Source organism: Eurypyga helias, unplaced genomic scaffold, assembly GCF_000690775.1.
Source record: "Eurypyga helias isolate BGI_N326 unplaced genomic scaffold, ASM69077v1 scaffold30386, whole genome shotgun sequence".
Classification (NCBI taxonomy): Eukaryota; Metazoa; Chordata; class Aves; order Eurypygiformes; family Eurypygidae; genus Eurypyga; species Eurypyga helias.
The window spans coordinates 22,509-43,638 of NW_010257718.1; the positions used below are offsets into that span (position 1 = coordinate 22,509).

A 21,130-nucleotide genomic window follows, 5' to 3' on the forward strand; every position below is an offset into this window, starting at 1 on the left:
TGAAGGTTTTTGCCAAGTCATCCTCTGTACCGTAGCACCATTATTAAAAGTGACCCCCAAACTCGTCAATTACTTGGACAAAGTTCAGGTATCAGCTTTGCTTCATGTTTATGACAAGTACATCCATGCACGCACATATACACACACGTACACACATATGGTATTAGTTAACGTGCAAGACAAGCGTGTTAATAATGACTTCTCGACTGAATTGTACAAGGAAGAATGCCGCCTTCTTGACAACATTATCCCAAACTTCCTCCCCACACCCTCTTTTTTTTTTTCTTGTACCAACAGATTTTTCGTAAGTGTATACAACACCACCAAAAAAAAAATTAGGAAGCCTAACATGTGCCAACTTACTGTGCATGCAGCTCCAGCTAATAAACTCATGTCTAACTTATTCACAATATAAACAAAAACAGGAACAACCAAAAAAAAGGAATTTAACACAAATGGTGCCACTTAACATTATAATTTCACCACACCAGTTTCTTTCAGTATACACCAGCAGTTGCAATGAATGGATCCCCCTTTTGGGACGTGACCAACCTACCCTTATCAGGGTTTTGCCAATCCCACAGAAACCACGCTGGGAACCGTGGCTCCTGGACACTTCTGTGACATCCTGCACTTGAAGAGGGGCACCCCTAGCTCTGCAAACCCTCTGCCTCAGAGGGGTATCAACAGCTGTAGGTATGCTCCATGCAGCAGCGTTCAGATGTTTAGGAGAAATGACCGACTGAACTTTTGGTCTCCACTGATGAATGGGAAACACATTAGGCAGGAGCACACCACACCTCAGGGAGGAACACTCTGCCCCACATGTTCATCCAGAGCTGCACTTCATGGCACTACTGCCCCATCCATACGGAACTGAACGTACTTGAGAAAAACCTCAGGAAGTTACCTATCTTGTCCATCAGTACAAGACCTATTAGTTCAAAACTGTTCACCTCCCCAAAAATTCAAGCCCCCTCACAGTGTATTGTAGCACCTGTGGAGTATGTTCAGTGATCATATTGGGCTGTGATCTCACTCCTCCTTAATCCTGCACGCGGCTCTGAAAAATGAACTCCTAAGCTAACAGCAACCATAGTCCTCCTTCCCCAGTGTGCTGCAGAGAGAGCATGGACTCAACTGGTCTGCAAGCGGAAGAGATCCTGAAGAGTCCCTCACAGAAAACTGAGCCCAAGGAAAGGAAACTCAACAGTGAGGTAACAAGTACTGTTTCAAGGAAGCTACTTCCCTGCAAGGGGCAGCTGCAGCCAGCAAGACTGCCAATTAAAAACCAAATAAATAAAATATCTGTTAACATCACAGGAGTGTCAAGCTGCAAATCATCCACAGACAGGAATTATATTCTAAAATGCAGAAAGCACGCTAGCAGTAGATGATCAAGGACTCACAGTGAGGCAATCTCATTTTGGAAAGACCATATATATGGTAGAAGATAAGGCTGAATCCCATACTAACAGAAGTAAACTCAGGACATACGTAAAATAAGCACCCAGGAAGGACAAAAGAGGTATGATTCTTGCAAATCCTTTCAAGCTCTGCACCTTGAGAGCCAGAAGGCCACTGAAGGAAAGGGCACACACCACTGCATGGGCAACACACAACTGATCCACCGCTGCAGCTCCAAGACACCTTGCACGCAGGGACCAGCAGAGTCCTTCCTACATCGAGCCCATCCCCAGGCAGCATCCGTGTTTCTCAGAGTTTCATCAGCAAAGGAGTAACAGCCGAACTGAGGCAGAACTGCCCAAAGCTCAAGAGTGTAATTCACACTTTGCTGTTAGACATTTCTTCAAAAGGCAACATTCCTTTCTTCTTGTTTATATCTGTATACCTACCAAATAAATTTAAGAAGCATTGGTGTATAAAATACACCATGCAATGAATTTTCTCTACAGCGAGATGCCTTTTAGCAAGCAGGGGATGAAAAGGGCTAAAATAACCCTCGTTTACATATTTATTCAACCACTTAGCATTGTGTGACAACACATCTCAGAACAGCCACTAAAGAAAAATTTCTACCAACGTTAATCAGAATGCGATAGGAAGGAAGAAAAAGGAATAGCTTCTGTGACCCTCAGTGGCACAAAGCGGTACAGACCCTCTGTGTGCAGGCAGCCAAACACCGGGGCCGACTGCCCAGGACCCCGTGGCATCGCCCTCCTTGCTGCTACTCCGAAGTCAAGAAGAAGAGCCCTCAGCAACCTACCTTCACTTCCAGACTGCTTCTAACTCGGGGGTTCATCTTGCTTTGGAAAAGGGTTGGACCCAATGACCTCCAGAGGTGCCTTCTGATCTAAATTATTCCAAAGTTATCCCACAGTCATGCTGACTGTTTTATAATAAACTATTTAATGACGGAGTGAAAGCACTGGCAGGAAGCATGTAAGAAAGCTAAATTTGGTAATTGACAAAAGCTTCCTTTGATACATTTCCTACTGTCAGGAATCAGTACGAGATAAAATTTTAAAATCATTAGCCTTTCCTGTTAAATAAAGGTGAAAGTTTTTGTCCATTTTTCTACCTGAGTGTCTGTCCCCGTCACAAATTAAAATTAAACAAAAACCCATTTTACATCGTTTCATATACATCTATACACACATACATACTTATGGACATCTGTATGTGTAAAACTACTCAATAGAAACAGACAATTGAGGCTGAAAGGGATCATCCAGTTCAACCTCCACCGCTCAGTGCAGTCACCCAGGTAATCAGAGCCATGTCCAGTCAGGTGTTGAGTACCTCCAAAGAGAACATCCAATACTTAAAAACCCACACACAAAACCCCACAATAAAACAAAAATCCCAAAATTGCTCTGATAACTTGCTCAGAATCTTCCCGAGTCACAGTTTTTATTTATACTGTTTCCATAATTTATAGCTTGCCAGTCAAAAAAAAAGACAAATCAACCTGAATACACTGTGACAAACCGATGCAGAAAGCAGCACTTGCAACATGCTTTTGAAATTTAGAGGCTCTAAAGCCTGTTCATCAAAAACAAAAACACCTTTAGGTTTATAATAAACAAGGAAGCCTGAAAATAGGAACAGAAATTTCCCACATGGATCAAATAAATTAAATAGCGAGAATAATACAGGCTTCATGCATAGCACAATAACCAGTAATTGCACAATCCATTGTTTCCCCCCTCCTAGTTTTCCAGAATGTGAGATTGCCCTGCTAAATAAAGATTTACTACCTATGTTACTTTTTAATGATTTTTTAGAATTAATGTGAAACTTGAGGATGTTTTTCTCACCAGGCAGCACACAGGGATTGACCAGTCAGCTTTGCCGTGAATTTACTATTTCAACAGCCTTCAGTATCAACTGGATGAGACATTCTCAGTTGATTTCAAATGAAGTGTGAAAGTCATGTATGTTCCCATTACAAAAAAATAAAAGATTTGGCTATAACCAAATGTGAGATTACCTGCACGTACTCACCTACACACATGTAAGCACAAACTTCCCTTAGTGGTTTGCAGAATCAAGAATCTCCCAATTAGGTTTATACACGCAGTGATGGTAATTACGGTTACCACTGCACCGCTCAAGGGTTAAGCAAAGGAAAGTCCTGTGCCAAGTACTGTGTAAACACAAGCATCATGAGAAGCTACACTGCTCACCGTAGCACAGTGAAGAGACATCTCTCGGCTCGCATTTAATTCCGTCTGTAATTTTGGTTTGCTTTTCTGAAACACCTTTCCTCCCGAGCTAGAACATCTCATCTCTAGCATTCAAATTAGTTTTTATTTAAAACAGAACTTAGTTCAGATCTCTTAGTTTGAAGAGAACACCATGCGACTCTTCTGCATTACTGGTAGATTACCACCTTGATGCTGATAAAGTTTCAGACACAAAAGTGCTAGGAAGGTATGATAAAAAAACAGTGTCCTCTATTTTCAAATTAATGGGATTACTTCTGAAATCTCAGCTTGACCAGCTGCACACATTGTTTCACAGGACCAGTAATCCAAGGCTTTAGCACAGAACACATTTTATCATTGGGGTTAAAGAGATTTACCTTGTGAGGCTCATTTACACTGCTAATTACATTACTGCCTTGCTCTGTCTCCTTCCTGTTCTCATCACACACACAAAATGCCATCTGCCCTAGTAAATCTAACTAGCCACATGAACTGTTAATTTACCAGTGCAATTTGTGATGAAGTATTAAGCACCTCTGAGAAGCCCTGGCTAAGAAAACAATCACCAACTCCTGCATCGCACGCATATTGTGTACATACACTCAATATCTCATTACCCAGACAAGAAAATGAGGTTAGCACTAGGCTTGCTTCATAGAACTGCCCTACAGAAAGGGATAGCAAAAATAATAGAGATTTAAAAATAAGCTGTCTGGCTATTAAGCACCAACCTACATTAGTTACAAATTCTTCTGCCAAGAAAGCTTTTAAAATCTAGGTGACAGGAAAACAGTTGGAGTAAAACCTTTGGGAATGCTATGCTTCATCCTCACTCAAACAATTCCATTGAGCTCATTCAGTTATACTGCCACTCCAGCATTAATCAAATTATGCCAGAAATTAATTTATCTTTTTATGCATAATATAACATACTAGGCTTCTCTGCTGAAAAGGACTTCAAGCAAACCAATAAGAACCATGACTGAAGCATTCATGTCACACTGAATGGAGATTTTTCAGAACAACAGGGGAGAATTACATAGATAATAAACACGATAAATTAATGACTGGTTTAATGCCATCTCATTCTAATGCATATCATAGTATTTCATCCCATTCCCTTTCATCTAGAAGAGTCAATGGACTACACCTGCACTGAACAGTTCAGAATCTCTCTGAATAGGAGTTTGACCACATACGGTGTCATAAATAAGTAGCAATAATTATTCTGAAATTAATGAATTAAAATGTCTTCAAGCTTGGTTTTTTTCCCTCTCTAATTATGACTCTGACTAATGAGTAATTCTTGCAAGTCCAAGAAAACCAGGAAAGCTACATTAGCCTTTCAGACTTATCAGAGACAAAAACCTTTCAGGTATCTTAGAGCAAGTTTTACTGCAAGCTGACTTTACTGGTATTTTAAAACACTTGCCTGGACTGCAGTGAGGCTGTGGTTGCTTCCCCAAAGTTAGAAAGCCTCTAGCCATCAGCCTTCACTACAATCAGACTCAGCTCCCACTGAAGAGGTGTCCTTCAGCAGGGAACCCAGGGTCACCCTCCCCTTTACTGCCACGAAGCTGCCCAACAGCTCTGCCCACTCTTACTGCCCCTGATCGCACCGCGATGTCCCGGCCCTGGTTCAGCTGCAGAGTGAGCTCAGTAACGTCGACAGATCCCCCATGCCCGTGGTGCAGAGAGGGGCCTGCGGCATTGCTTACCCCGTGCAGTCCGTCCTCCTTCCACAGAGCGAGATGAAAGCTCACTCTGTAGACCAAGTGGGAAGTCTCAGAAGTGAGATCTTCCCCCTTCTCACACAGTAAGAGACCATTTCAGTTCACATATGAGGATTCTAGTCCATACATTCACCCAGGTAGTCTAAACTGTTCCTTTCCAACTCCGCATTCAGTAACTTCAATCCCCTCCCTCTTCAGACAGACTTGGGCCATAACTCTTGTCCCCAAACTAAAAAAACACCCAGCCTTCTCAGATAAATTCTCCCCACAACTTCTAGGCAAGCTCTCTCTCTCTCCACAATTCCCAGTTTTTTTGCCTTGAGCTAGGCTCATCAGGCTGGTTCAGCTTCTACCCTCCCACTCCTCGCAAGAGGCCATTCTGGCCTTGGAGCACAACTCCTGAGTGACACCCACCTTCCCTCACTTCTGAAGTTCAAACACAAGACCATCTACTTACTCTACAGAGATGGCAAAAGAAAATTCTCTGTTCAATCACCTGTTTATTCATCTGCAGTAAAGAAATAATGTGCAAAAACTATAGCCTTAAACCATCAGCCATGCCTCTGGACAAGAAAACAGGCAAGTCAGAAAGGAATCCTGCAGCTGTACCTCACCACTGACATGCAAAATGCAGCCCTAGAACCCGTTATTCCACAATGGCTGGAAAAACTTGTTTGAATGGAGGTAAAAAACAACAAATACATACTAAATTGCTGAAGTATTTTAACTTCTCATCTGCTGCAGCAATCTACCTTTTGACCCTCTTCTGCTTTCAGTACACTGCTTCCTCTCACCGAAACAATTGTCACCCATTCCCATTTTCTGACTTCGTATTCAATTACATGGTCAAAAGCAAGAGGAAGAACCTTATCCTACAGTACTCTGGCTTGGTCTCAAAATCCAGCAACACCCAATGACACAAGCAAAAACGTAGTAAATACATGATTAAGGTCTCAGCAACCCGGTAAAGCATGTACTACTTTATTCATAGTTGAAAGGACAAGCTACCAGACCACCTAGGAATGAGTCTCAGCTTATACCGGATGTGGTGAGGGGCAACGTGAAAGGGGGTAGAGCTGCAATATGAAGTAGGTAATGAAGAGATGAACAGCCGTGAGCAGGATTGAAACTAGGAGTGGTCTAAACACGGTGAGCTTGAACCAGAGCACAAGTAGCACTAAGCAGGGTGCAGCTGCTGAACAAGAGGAATTGCAGGGCAGCAACAGCTGCTGAAGGAACCAGGACATGTTAAGGAGACACACTTTGCACCCTTCCTGACAAAAAATGACATTGATCCACCGAAGAAATTTTACAGCAGTGGATCAGATAATAGTAACAGTCAATGAACTTCAGATGTGCACACAAAAAGTTCCCCAATTTCTCATAAACGTGGATGAAACAATGGAGTTTTTATAAATTTAGCTTCCTCAAGGTTGTTATTAGTCAGGAAGCCTAAACAGGTAATTTAAGTCTTCCACAGAAAATCCTCACGCCTTACAGCTGCCCCAAACTTGAGTTTATTCCTTTAGTGCAGTCACATTTTCTGTTTAGGCACATTCTGCATTCCATCAACGTGCACAGACAACGATAAAGAGCCTGGTCAGGAAAAGGTTTAAATAAAAAGAAGAAATTGCCACGATATTGACTGTTACAGGACACCTAGAATGAAAGATTTCTCCTTTGAAAATAACCTTTGCAGGGACTTTCTAGTTGTTCTTTGCTACAAAGACAGTTCTGTTCCTGCTCAAGTTTTAGAAAAAGAACAGAAAGAGAGAAGCCTTTAGAAAAATCTTTGCTTAGGAGGCTGCAATAAATTTGCATATATCACACAGACACAAAGTCAAGTTGAAAGCTTTGAAGAAGTATTCCACACAGAAACTGCATCCTCTCATTTTGTGAAGGCAACAACAGTTCTGTAGCACACGGTTTGTGCCCCAGCAGCTGTTTTTTGCTACTTACTTTGTTTGCGGTAGCTACCTAAAGTTCTCTCTAGGCCACCCTCTGGTAAAGATTGACGACAGATTATGGGCAAATACTTAACTTGGTGCACTGTATATGCTTGTCTGCACATTGCTGAGACTGAGCAACATCTTGATGTGGGCTCTGCAGACATACTGGACTTGTAACTGATCAAAGTGGTAAATATTTAGAATGTATGAACAACAGTGTTTTCCCTACTCCTTTCCTCACAAGTTGCTCTAAACTGAGGAAAGCACAAATTCCTCTCATATCACGTAACCTGATTTAATGGAAATATGAACACAGATAATTGGGAATGACACTCTGGAGCCCTGCTGGTACCAGCTTTTAATTACCTCAGTGACTGGTGTTCTGGCAGTTTCACTGACATTCCTCAGAATTTCCTATCTGTTTTCCCATTCCTGCAAGGGCCACAATTTTCCACATGTTCAATAACTGTGGCACGCAAAGTACTACAGAGATCACTACTTCACTCAAAAATCAAAGCAAAGGTAAATGTTGCTATTCTAAAGAAAGTTAATTGGGCCTCAAGTTTGTGTTTGTTCTGTACAGGTACACCCAAGCACCTTTCAGATGAGTTATATAGCCAAAACAATACTCTGCAGTAGTAAGAATATTCACAACACAACTGCAATCACTGTTTGGAGTTCAGAAAAATAAAATAATTTTGCATATTTTCAGAGAAAAGAGATTTTGACAGTGTTGTGGTCCAACACAGGTCATAATTGAATCACAACTGATTTTAGATGAGAAGAAATACATCTGCCTATTGCAAAAAAGTGTCAAAGCACATTTGTGGGGTTTTTCTGTAACTTGTAGGCTTACGCTAAGGTGTATATACTGACAGATTAGTCAGCTTAAAGTACAATAGATGACATTCGCGGCAGCTCGCTTCCCTTCTAACACGATAACTCACTTGTGGAAAACGAAGAAGTATACTCAAAAGTTTTAATACAAGTATGGAAAAATTTAATACCATTAAAAGGATGACAAAACCCACTAAAATTAATACTTCATTTATGAGTCTTGTGAAAACACTACTCCAATAAGTTCAGTGACATCCCCCCTCTCTCTCCCTGACAGTTCATGAACTAAAAGCTAGAAAAAGAGAATGAAGTTCAACACTACATGGATAGATAAGCTTATAAAAATTAAATGCAGAGGGAGGATGGACAAAGAGTAGTTGTTGTCGTGAAGCTAGGAAAATCATGGAGCCTGGGCAGAGTGGCCTGGAAACCCTTCTGGTGCGTGCAGTCCAGGTCATTTTCAAAGAGGTTCATGCACGATACACATTACCAGAGAATGTGGCTGACCCAAAATCTATTCCATCCCACTTCTCACCATAGACGATGCTGCAGGTATGCTCTGGAAGTCTCAAATAAGCTTTCATGCTTTGAGTGGGTCAGATTTCCTCTTAACTGAGGACACAAAGAACTGCCTTCTTCACATGATGTACTCTGACTGTGATTGTGCACTGGCACCTGAAAGGCAAAACTTAGTCTTTCACCAAGTTGATGCCCAAGTTGCTTGTCTCTTTACTATGAGATACTAAATGGGATGGACAATTTTTTAGAGAAGTTAAGAAAAATGAATGCACACATTCAGTGTTTTAATACAATTGCTAGTATGCAGGCACCACGCTAGATCCCATACACCTAATGCTACCACCCCCACCCCCAACACACACCCCACAGAGCAGTATTAATTACCTAGATAGATGCATTTTTAGGGCATGGTACCTTTGCTTTTTTCTTTAAAGATATACAAAACCTGTCAATGAAATTTCCTTACCTAGAATGATAAACAAGGCCACCTTCTGCCACAATACCATCCTGTACCTCTCACCTTTCCCCCTTCTTTGTAAATCCAGCACCCCTGGATTTAGCTGCACCCAGAACTCAGCGTCTGTGCACCGAGGCAGAGAACACTGCTGATCAGCTCTTTGGTTACACTCTGCATCTCCCATTAGTGTCCACAGACAAACAGAACATGGACATTTCAAGCACTGGCCTGGCACTGCCCACGCTGTAACTATTAGCAGGTTTCCTGAGCCTCAACCAGAAAACGCCCAACCCACTTGCCAGGAAGTGTTCCCATCAGACCTCAAGGACATAGCTGTCTGATTTGGAAGGGGTAGAAGGCGGTTTAGGAAATAAGAGTGAAGTCTCAATACCACACAACTGTAGGCCCATTTTATTTATTATTATAATCTAGCCTCCAAGAGGTTGAGGTGCCCTCCAGCCTGTTACCACAGCAGTCTGTGGTAATGCCGCTTCCGAACACCCTCCCAATAGCAAGTAACTCCCTCAAACTCCACTTGAGCTCCATTTTCGTTAGTTTCTCCCTTTTGCCCTAATAGCGTTGAGATTGTGAAGCTGGATTGTCATTTTCTGCCTGCTGTCAAGGCATGTTTTTTCTCCCAGGCACAGCTGGCAGGCAGTATTAAACCAGATCACGGCAAACATTCAGGATACTGTAGAGAAAGGATTCCAGATGTGTATATAGTGCAGGACTTACACATCATCAGCTATGCCCCACTGATTAAAAGATGACTTGCTTTTTTTCCACATAATACTTATCTGCAAGAGAGATTCCTTGTTTATGTAATCCAACAGAAGTGGGCAGGAAGATCTCAGAAGATCGTGTTTATGTCTGCAACTGTAGTTTTCTCTGGTAGCCTCTAATAGATAATCTGTATAAGCCACCCTCCCTAAAACATCTGTCTCTTCTCTGTCCACAAAAAAAAAAATCCTTCCAACAAGCAATCTGTTAGATAGGCTGCAGTTTGGAACAGTTCAAGGAAAAAGGAATTACTCTTCTGACTCTTAAGAAAATAAAAAAGCAGGTCTTAAATCTGCTTCAGAAATGTTCTCAGTGTTCCTTCTATGTCATCAAATGGAGCATCTCAAATTCCCAGCATGCAATGAGCAATGATTTTTAAACACTATTTCCTTAAATGCATACGAGTGGGCAGAGGCTAAATTATCTTCTGTCTTTGTGCTGCTTCATCTTTCCTAATATTTCCAGTGTTAGACACAAGACACGTCTTCCCTTTTATACACCCTACTACCACATAAAGAAGCACTAAGTCCCCCTTCTTCTCCCATTTCTACCCAAATGACACCACCACTATTAGCCATATATAACCTCTGTCACTGAAACCTCCATTTTTGATGTACACACTTCAGCTGCTACTCCAAATTCACATTACAGATCTAGCCACACCGCTAGAAAAAAACCCAACAATTACAGGGATGTGAAGACACTGGCTTTACAGCTTACTGCAATTGTCATTTCTCAACACAACTTAGCCAATCTAACAGCTAACTTACTAAAGGGGAGGGCTTGCTCTTCCTCCCCTCTTCTCAGTTCCTGCACCAGCAATTCCATCTGTGCCCCCAACCCAGCCTGGGGACATAAGCTTTAAGAAAACCAACCCACATGCACAGGGGGATGGCTATCAAACATTAGGTCAAAAAAGCAGTCTATCAGTGCAGTTTCACACACAAACTAAAACTGAGACTTCAACTGAACAAAGGATACTGTAAATTAAGTTTTATAAAAGGTCCCAATTTTGTTCTGGGTACCTGAGCAATATCTTGCACGTAAGTCAGACCCATAGTGCAGTCCTGGAGCAGACATGCCCAACGGTCCAGGGAAAGTCTCAATTTTACAAACAAAGGGGCATTACCAGCTATGTGTAGTTTAGCTCCAGTGCTGCAACATCCAGACACATGCTTTTCTTTTTTTTTTTTTTTTTGGTAAGGGAGCTGCGGAAGACTTAGTACTAGCAGGAAGCAAAACTAAAGTAAAAATGGACAACCAAGAACTAAATAGTTTGAAAAGGGCAAGAAGTTTTACACACACAAAAATAAAATTCTGACTTACTGAGTTCTTAGCTGAGGGGGTGATAAAGTGTTTTGTTTATCTACTTTACCACCTTACATCCAACACAGCTAATATATTTAAAAAAAAAAAATCAACATCCTAGGAGCTCAACCCTACCAACAACAAGGTTTTGCATATGCATTTTCTATTATGGATCTACTAGCTACAGAGAAACTGTTTATTTTTACATCAACTTAGACCATTACTATTTTTCGTTAAAATGTTTTAATTGCTGAATACACACATGGGAGATACTGAGAGATAGGCAACACAAGACTAACTTGCCAAACTTCACAATTTGCAGCTGTTTCAAAGGCAGAGCAGGTGAGGAGAAAGGAAGACCAAAAGGGGTCAGAGACAGGACTTTGCATAAAAGTCATCAAGTTCTGATCCTCAGCCAAAGAAAGAATTGAGGTGTAGTCCATGTCTAAAAACCAGTTTGTTCTTGTTCCCCACAGGCAAATAGTGTATTTAACTCTCCATACTATGTTTTGCCCAGGAAGTACCTGCATTCAACAGTTGATTGTGGCGTTAAAGCTTTATTCCTGCTTCAGCAGAAACAGAGCAGAAGCCAGAACAAAGCAGTTGTAACTAAGTGGCAGAGTTGTCCTGCAATAGGTTCAGGTAGAGCAAGGTAAACAGGCCTGTAAGTTTTTGACTTGTTTCAGCTAAAAATAGGAGCAAAAGTTTAATTCCCAGCTTGTTTCCTTTGTGAGTTCTTCACATTTTTGTTACCAGACACAAGCTGTGAAGCCAAAGATTTGTTGTGCGCATCCTGCTGGCAAGTGGAATCTCAGATTAACATCCTCTTACTGCAACTAACTACTGGTTTCCATGGGAACAAAGACAAAGCCGTGATAAGATACTCAGAGCACCCAGAGGATCATACTGACCATGCCCTCTCCACACCAAGTTCACCTCTGAAGGTCTCCAACACAAGCGGTGACATGCACTGTGTCACACCATGAACTGACTTAACTTTATTGATAAATTCTTGTTTCAGCTTAGGACAACTTCTAAGTAACTGGAAAACTGACAACTTGTTTTGTTAGATGTCCACTTAGCTGAGTGAAAGAAGCAACTTGTAATTTTCCTGTTATTATCTATTTCTTGTAAGTGTTGCTGTTAGCAGGAAAGGATAATGATGTTCTATCCTACACAGCCTTCAAGAAAAGAAGTAGTAGCAATGTCATCTCCATTTTACAAATGGACAAACCAAGGCACAGCAAGACTTAAGTGACCTACTAAGCCTGAGGTAGCAAACCAGTGACCAACCACAGGCCCTTCCACTCCAGTGTATCATTAACTTCAAGTGGAGGCTGCTTCCCAGCACAACAGTTTATGCTTAGGAATAAATTCACTCCCATTTACACCAGTGTATCATGTAGTAAGGACAAAAGTATTTGACTGGTGGAGTTGAAAGCAGAATTAATTACACTCACTGAAGCATTGCAATCAGATATCCTAGTTCACTTCTTTTAGCTAATTTTTTCTTGCTGTATGCAAAGAGCACAATGCTCAGCAACTTAAAAAAAACACCTCAGGAGTTACAGTTCCTTACCCTGGTTCTGTAACTGTGCTTTTATGCGACCACTATATCTAATCCCACTAATAGCTATTAAATCTAAACTTAGATTAAAGTTGTATGTCCACAAATCAGATGGCATGAACAAACATAAGTAATTATTTACTCACTTCAAAATTTAACTAAAAAGACCCACCAAAACTTACTAAATATTTCTTGAATTTTTTTCTTTAAATGAAGTGGTATCTTTCAATTTTTCAGTAACACAAAAGAATGTTTAACAAATGTTAAAAGTTTTCGCATGCTGTTAAGCCTTAAAAACAGTATTTCCAAGTGACTCTGATGTGTTGCCTATTTTGCTTTATCATACTAGCTTTCTTCCTAAAAGGCATACTTGGGACCGAAGGATTATGAATGTTACAACACTGTTACTTATTCAGGTCCATCAGATCACTACCGCAAGCACAAAAACGACTTGCAAAGGCAGGAATGTCTACATGGAGTTAGACAATCCTGTCACTACTTTTTTTTCCCCTCACAGCTAAGAGTACTTAACAGTAGATTGGAAAAAAACCCAAACATCAAGTACTTCCAAGTAGTAAGACAAAGACTAATAAGAGCAAATGTCTAAGCGATTGATGCCAAGTCCTGCACACAAATCATCCTTCTCCTGTATGGTTATATGCAATACACTGGGGCATCAACCTGGACCTAACTCTTCTGAAGCACCAGCCCAATCAGAATGATGAAGTTTTCAGTTAGAAACATCAAAAGGCTTGCTTTCCATGCCCATTTGTGAGTATGGTTATTTTAATCTCTGAATAAGAAATAACTGTTTCAGTTGGCAGTTTAAAAAAAAAAGTGCATTTCAAATATGTAACTACACCATTAATACACTGAATGTGAAAATAGAACAGCATACGGCAAAAGAGATTATAGGGATTAACCAATTAAATGGTATGACTCAAGCCAACATGATCCGTCAAATCTGTGGTTTGCGGTGAAGTATGTGGGAGCATGGGAAAAGGACTTCACCTAATGCAAACACTGTAAGCCAAGCTTCTAGAAGTAACTGATATGGCAAAAGATCTGTGAGGAAGAAAGGAAAAGTAGGAGGTGTTCAAAGCCTACAAGCTATGAACAAGTGATTTATTTCTGCACATCTCCTTTAACACTGGATTACACAACACCAACTTGATGACGGAACTTCCTACAAGCAGTCCCACAGGACTATAGTCTTGAACGTAAATTCCATACTCAATGATCATTTGTGTGCTTAGGACAAATATTCAATTTGACATACGCTATACACCAAATCCCTGTTAATACAGAGGCACAGGAAACATCTCACTGAAGTCAAGTTTCCATAGTCATAAGGGAATAAAATATTCAAGCAGGGCTTTAGGCAGAAGGAAGGCCTGTTTCTAAGAGTTGAATGCAGATGACCATCCCAACATAGCAGGTCTCACACACAGGCAAATAGTTCATCTGCATATTTCATGAAAGGAAAGAGGCCACAAAAGCAGAGGTATCTGGAAACAGTTCCTCCAAAAGGTGACATTACTGTCAGCTTCATGCAACTGTCCTCATGACACTTCATGTAAGACCTGCTCAGAAGACACATCCTGCGGGGAGCAGGCCGGGTGGTGGCTCCCCAGGTTAACGCCCGGGACTCCAGGCATTTGTCTAAATAGAATTAATTCATTCAAGTTCACTGGAGCTCGTTCTCCTACACTACTGAAGATATGTCAAAAGTGCAAGCAATTAATAGTTCACGGGTATCATACAGGTACATGACCAAAGAATTTAAGATTTTCAATTACTAAAGATTTTAATATATACACTGAAAGATGCACCACAAAATAATATAAACTTCTCTTATACATATTTACAGCTAAACCACCAAAGAGAAGCAATAACAAACCAAAGCTGTTCTTATGTTTTAATAAACTTCACCTCAATATAATTTTAAATGCCAATACTATTCCAACACATTAGTGTTTTAAGAGTTAAATGAAAGGAAAAGCATGTTGGAAAGTTAAATTGATAACAACTACCACATCTGCAAACACACAGAATTCCCCAAAGCACCTTTTAATCAATGCAACCTCAGTAAGTGCACAGTTCTCTGATATCTTAACTTTTCCTTTAGAAGAGGCAACCTAGTAGGAAAGGAACGGAGAAAAAAAATATCTCAATACTAACAAATATTAGTTTCAAGTCTTAACTTCAGCTCATATAGGAACAAGAAGTTACGTGCGGCTCTGTAATGGAACTGCCTTTCTATAAATCAAAACTGCTGATACACAGATATGAAAACAAATGAAATTTATTTCAAGTTGCTAAGATTCCATTTCCTAGGCTCAATCTCATCATATTCTAACCACCTGACTGTTTATCATAATATGCAAGTCTCAGAGCTGTCTCTTATGGATTTAATAGGAAATACAAATCAGTTTATGCTTTACTCCTATCCCATGGTCCTGAGCATACCTACCAAATTTTCAGTTAAAAAAAAAAGCCTCACGCATCAACGACAGCTTTGAGATATGTAAGCAAATTTCTGTGAAATTTCCTCAACATTTCATTTTCATTATCAAGCCCACACACAAACTATCCATAGCAGAAAAGTGTTAGTTTATATGAAAATGTACAAATTTCCAGGCCACAACACATGCTACTAACAAAGCCCTTGGTATCAGTTAGTTCCAAATGATGGTCTTGGGATCTACAATAGCATGAATGCATCATTAACAAATTTTTAATAAAAGAAAATATGTTTATCTACTTACCTTGAGGAAAAGAATTTGGCTGCACTAAGTACAGGAATGCATGTACTATTTTAAACAAAATTCCTATTGGCCCAGGTTCATGGTATGCACCTGTATCATACGTCTTGGCTGGTACAAATCCAAAGTCCAAAGTCCCAGGAGGCGATTTGTATATAGGCTGTACCTCTGAAATAGTACTTCCACAAAACAGCAGCAGCAGCAAACAGAGTTCCACAGCCATTGCTAGTAGTATTCATAAAACTGGAGGTAGAGATGTTTGTCCCACCAAGTCTAGAAATCTTCAATACATTCACCTGGGGGTTAGCTTTCTAGCCAGGAAAGCCCTGGTGCACCCTCACACCTTTTATTCTTTAACGTAGCCTTGCTTCGGAGTGGTACAGAAGCCTCTCGTGGAAATGACTCAGCGCACCATCTCTGGCAAAAACAAGGAACAGCTCGTTAAGGTGTGTGCAAACAAATACGAAAAATGTAAGATACCTTCAATTTCCACAGAAGATTGCAGGTTATCAATAGCTGTAAAAGCAAGCCACATAGGATAGAAAAGGAAAAAAAAAAAAAAAAGATTGAGAACTGTGAATAATACGGTCATCTACATACACTGTATTTGCAAGAGGGAGGGAGAAAACAATTATGCATAGTTCCAGGTCAGTGAGTTTTCAAAAACAAACAAAAGCAGAGCATTGGGACAGCTCCAAGGGAAACAAAACTAAAGGAACAATGTACCAATTGTACTCCTGACTAAGTACAATATGTCATGTCACAACAGTTATACAATGTATTTAATCAGCCACCTGATGTTACCGTAGTTGATGGCAATTATTACAAGTCCTTCCGTAATCTCTACCTTTCAGTAAAACCTTGCAGCTGTAATCTATAACCTTCCACTTCATAGGACTCCACTTTCCTTCCCTGTGCATGACCTAGCAGATGGCACCCCTCTGACACCTGTTTCACAGCTAAGGCCACAGTTCCCACCTCAAGGAAGAATTTAAGATGCCAGCCACTCCTAATTGTCCTCCAGGACTGAGGAAAGAAATTATTCATCACTGAAAAGTTAACAAAAACAGCCAGCAAAACTTCACCCTCCTGACAGGTGACAATGGGTGTCGGTAATTACATTCCATTAACTCAAACTATCTCAAGGCTCTCCCTTAGGAGCTGGAGAAGTCAACTCAATTTTTATTCATAGCTTGCTAAAGCTGAGCCGCATTAAGAGGATTTTGAATGTTTACACGTGTTTAAGAACATTCTGAATATACAAGATCACAACAGTGTAATCAACCACCACTCAAGAAATGTAAACAGAAATCCCCTCCGGTTTCCAACAAAACAACTGACCACATCTTCATCTACTTGGGTCTAGGTAAGACTCCTCCACTTCAGCATGGATCAAGGTGGCCTCCAAAGAAGCATACAAAAACCAAACAAAAAAATAAAACCCAAACCAAATAGAATGCAAGACAAAAACTTGCAACCCTTCCTGACATTGGAAGTTGTGCGTACTTGGCAAGCGTGCCAACAACCACCGTGCTGACTTTCCCACCCATCAGACCGGCTTATCTTTGAATGTCCTTGAGGATCTCCCAGAGTACTGCCGGCAGGGACATTGGGAACACACTGCCCACTTCAAGCTGGGGAGCACCCACCACAAACTGCCTTTGCTTAGCAAAGCCGTGCCTCTGTTGCCTGTTTCAGCAAAGCTACCTAACACAAATGGTGTTAACCTCCACCTTGGTGTTCAGACCGTTCACCTGGAAGACAGACAGCAAAACAACACAAACACCTCATGGCCTCAGTCAGCGCAACCCTACACCAACCCCTTGACTTCCAAGGTGCTTCTAGGTCAAAGAGCTTCCGATGACAAAAGACTTAAAAAAAACGGTAGTAAGGTGAGACTTAAGTATCCCCCATGCTTTACAGTCTCTGCCAGAACAGTCCACGTTCTGCAAACCAGCGCTCACTTGCAAGAAACTATGTTGCAGGGTTGTTCAGCACTCTGTACTGCATTCAAAGGAGAGGTCAAGAAACATAGGGAACAAAGGAATACAAGACCAGATGAAAGAAACAGAGTTTTGTTTCCAATCTAGTTAAAAAGAAAAACTCAAAGCTCTCTCTCCCCCTCATGGCTATTGAAAACTAAGAAGAATAAACAGTAATAATGGTATGAGAATTATCCAAGATGACAATGTTAGCAACCACTCCAAAATATGATGCTTAACACAGGAATGTAAGAACTTAGAACACATCAAAGAGTGAGTATTTTCCTACCTGGAAAAGGATGTTTTGTTAAACAATAATCAAAGAATAAAAAAAAGTCTAGTTCCAAAATACTATTATTCCTACTTTAATCTTTTTCTTGAGATGAGTTTTCTTCAGCCTAAAAGATATTTTTCATTAGAATTTTCTTTTATGCACTTACTAGTCCAAGACTGAATGTAGAAATGGTCAGAAAGTGAAAATTGCTGCAACTGCAGCTTATTATCAAATCTACAGAAACTCTCTGGGACAGAATACCACAAGACCGGATCTAAGTGGAAAAAAAATTATTAGCTTACGTGAATGATAGAACAGCGCAGATTGTGCAAGTCTGATACAGCACAGTTCAACTTGGTTTTGTTAAAAAAAATAAAGTTTGAACACTTTCTAAGTCAAGGTTAGTTTTCTGGAGATCTCAAGTACAGCTGTCACACTTCAGTGAGAAAGAAGGAAAAGCTCACACGTGGTGATGGAGCCTTGATTCCAAGAGTTAAGGAAGCAGACACAAAAGCATACCATACAGAGAAAAGGTAGGTGTGTTTGGGAGAGATGAAATCCAGAGGAAGACGCCCTCCCTAACTGGTGTCTTAAGGCAAAGCTAGAAGACAGTGCATGTTCTCTGTAGTGCATCCTCCTACACTAGACAGCAGAAGACTGCAGTACATATAACTTCTTTTTTGGTCAGGCTAAGGACAATTTAAAGTTTATCTAATTGTACAAATAAGGTAAAAAAAAAACCCACTACCAAAACATCCTCCCAGTGTAGGAAAATAATCACTATGCCTGCTAGAAATGCCAAGACATGTATTAGCCAAGACAGGAAGTTGGCAGTTTTAAGACAAGGACGTTACTGAAATTGCAAGGACACTATCTGTACTACAGGTACAAACACTATCTTGCTAAGTGGAGACATATAATCAGCTTTCAATTCCAGAGACACTAGTGAAGTCTCCAAGGCTACATTATTTTCAGTTACGCTTTTATAAAGCTCAGAGTTCTTCAGCAAACTGGTGGGTTTCTCGCATATCAAAGTATCTGCAGAATTCTGACCATACTCTCTTCCTCTCCTTTTGTTGGCAAACACGTTACAATAAACATGATATAATCTTACTGAGCATTTTCTCCAGGCTGACATCATCTTCTCTATTCTATATAAAACACAAATATATTTTTAAATCTACATTAATAATGATCAGGAACTTGCAGAAACTCTATTAAACCTGTAACTCAGGATACCTCTGAGCATTCAGTATGCATTTAACCTACCTAAAAATAACTCAAGATGTAAAAAACTCTCAGCGGTTATCCTTATCTTGATACCTAAAAGAAACTTAGCTGGGAGCATATTAGTAGTTAAATATGCTAGACAAGCAGAATTAAAAAGAAAAACTCTATCCATGAAATCTTCAATTGTGATAACTGCAGGAATGACATACACACGAGTGACACATATAAAGAGAATTACACAGCAGTTTATGGTACTCTTCATTGCAGCATGTGGCCATCTCATTTCCTCAGAAACAGAGTGGCATCACTGCAGTCAGCGACCTACAGTAACTGCCAGTACAACTCTCCTCAAGTTCAAGCAAAGAGTCAATGAAAACGATCTGTGTGAACCTTTGACGTACTCACATTAATTATCAAGTCAGATATCCATTTCATTACTGTGTTATGATTACAAAGAAACAAACCACAAACCCTGTTAAGTACTTAAGGTATATAATAATGCAAGCATTTAATTTATTGTGTGTCTTGCAGGTGTCCATATTTAAAAAGACTAAAGCTTTTGCTTTTTATTCTGCATGTACTAGTCACTAAACATAATTCCTGAGGTTTTAACCACTATCTGTGGTAGAACACCACAACCCCCTTACCAAGTATGCTGCAGTATTATCCTGTCTCTGATACCTCTTATTTATTATTAATAATACTGTAATATTTTTCAAAACCAATAAAGCTTCAGCAACTCCAATGTAAGTTTAAGAGGGGGAGAGGAGACAGATGCACAAGTTCAGCAACTGCTTCCAGGATACGTCAACTCTAAATAGCAGAGCTCAGAAACAGCATGACGTCCAGCTCTTTGTTTCAACAGGACTGGCCTCCTTCTGTTTAACACTGCAATCCATGCAAATACAACGCTGCAGTGCAGTGATGCAACGATGATTAACCCTGTGAATTGAAATTCAGTCAACCAGAGGCTAGACAGCAAAAGCTCCAGGTGGGAGCCTGCTGGCAGTGAACCACGATGAGATGGGATGGTGGAAGATGCAGTTGGCCATAGGAAGCCTACACAAATGATCTGGCTAAGTTTGTCACATTTTTAATTAGTCATTTGAAAACCCAAGTCCATAATTCTCTTGAGTGAGGTTGCCCCAGTGAGAACAACCACCAGACGAACAAAATGAATTAAACCAGCCACAAAACAGATAACTACAGGTAGACTAAAACTCCTAAGTATGCATTAAAAAAAACCCACACCACCTTTCCATTCAAGGAACATAATACAGCAAGCCAACTTAGTTGCTGGCCAGTTAAAAGGGTACAGTTTTTGGTTACAAAATCTGTCCTCAGCCTACCAACACTTACAACCTGTTGCCATGGGAGGAGTAGGATGCAAATAAGCACTAGGGACTGCAGAAGAGAGCCTGGCAGCACTAACAAAACCCAAACAAATAGAATCTTCCACACAAGGTAGCCTCAAGTATGCCTCTGACATGCTCCAAATGAGTAAGTGCTCAAGTCAGGAAAAACTGTACATTCAGAACCCAATTTGCTTTGAGCAGCTACTTCATAATTTTGAAATAAATAATAAAGAAAAATACAAGTCACAGCCATTTGCAAACCACAGAAACAGAGCTGTAAAAATTCCAAGTGAGATACCTTCCCCAGAACACCAGCAGGTCTGATCTTCAGCTGACTGACTCAGTATTAGTTAGTGTATGTTCACTGAGCAAACCAACAAATTATAGCTTGGTTGTAAGTGATGCGTTTACCCTAGCACTCGCAGAGCATTCCCTGTGAGAGCACTTTTCAGCATCCCAAAGAAAATTTTAAACCACAGTAAAGCCAGCCCGTAAACAGGAAGGTTTTTGGCAAATATGCACTGAAGAAGGCTGACTATGCACCCCGATACCGAGGTACAGACAAGAGACCCCACGTACTACCATCGGCAGCTGACACCAAGCCTGCCCTTCGTCTTCCTTCCGATCACTGGAACTGCAGAGACCTCTTCCCCCAGTCCCCGGTCTGCCAACGGCACAGCCGCACGGGGGGGTACAGCCGCAC

The 21,130-nt window shown here is 40.6% G+C and overlaps 1 protein-coding gene across 1 annotated transcript in view; it reads right to left on the bottom strand.

Annotated features, from left to right (window-relative positions):
• The window catches only part of LOC104511492 (prominin-1-A-like), a 38,455-nt gene extending 22,452 nt beyond the window's left edge, over positions 1-16,003 (bottom strand). Inside the window, exon 1 of the mRNA XM_010154127.1 lies at positions 15,590-16,003. Within this exon, the coding sequence (XP_010152429.1) occupies positions 15,590-15,809 (220 nt within the window). The 5' untranslated portion in view covers positions 15,810-16,003. The remainder of the gene's footprint in view (positions 1-15,589) is intronic.
• Positions 16,004-21,130: the final 5,127 nt, after the last annotated feature.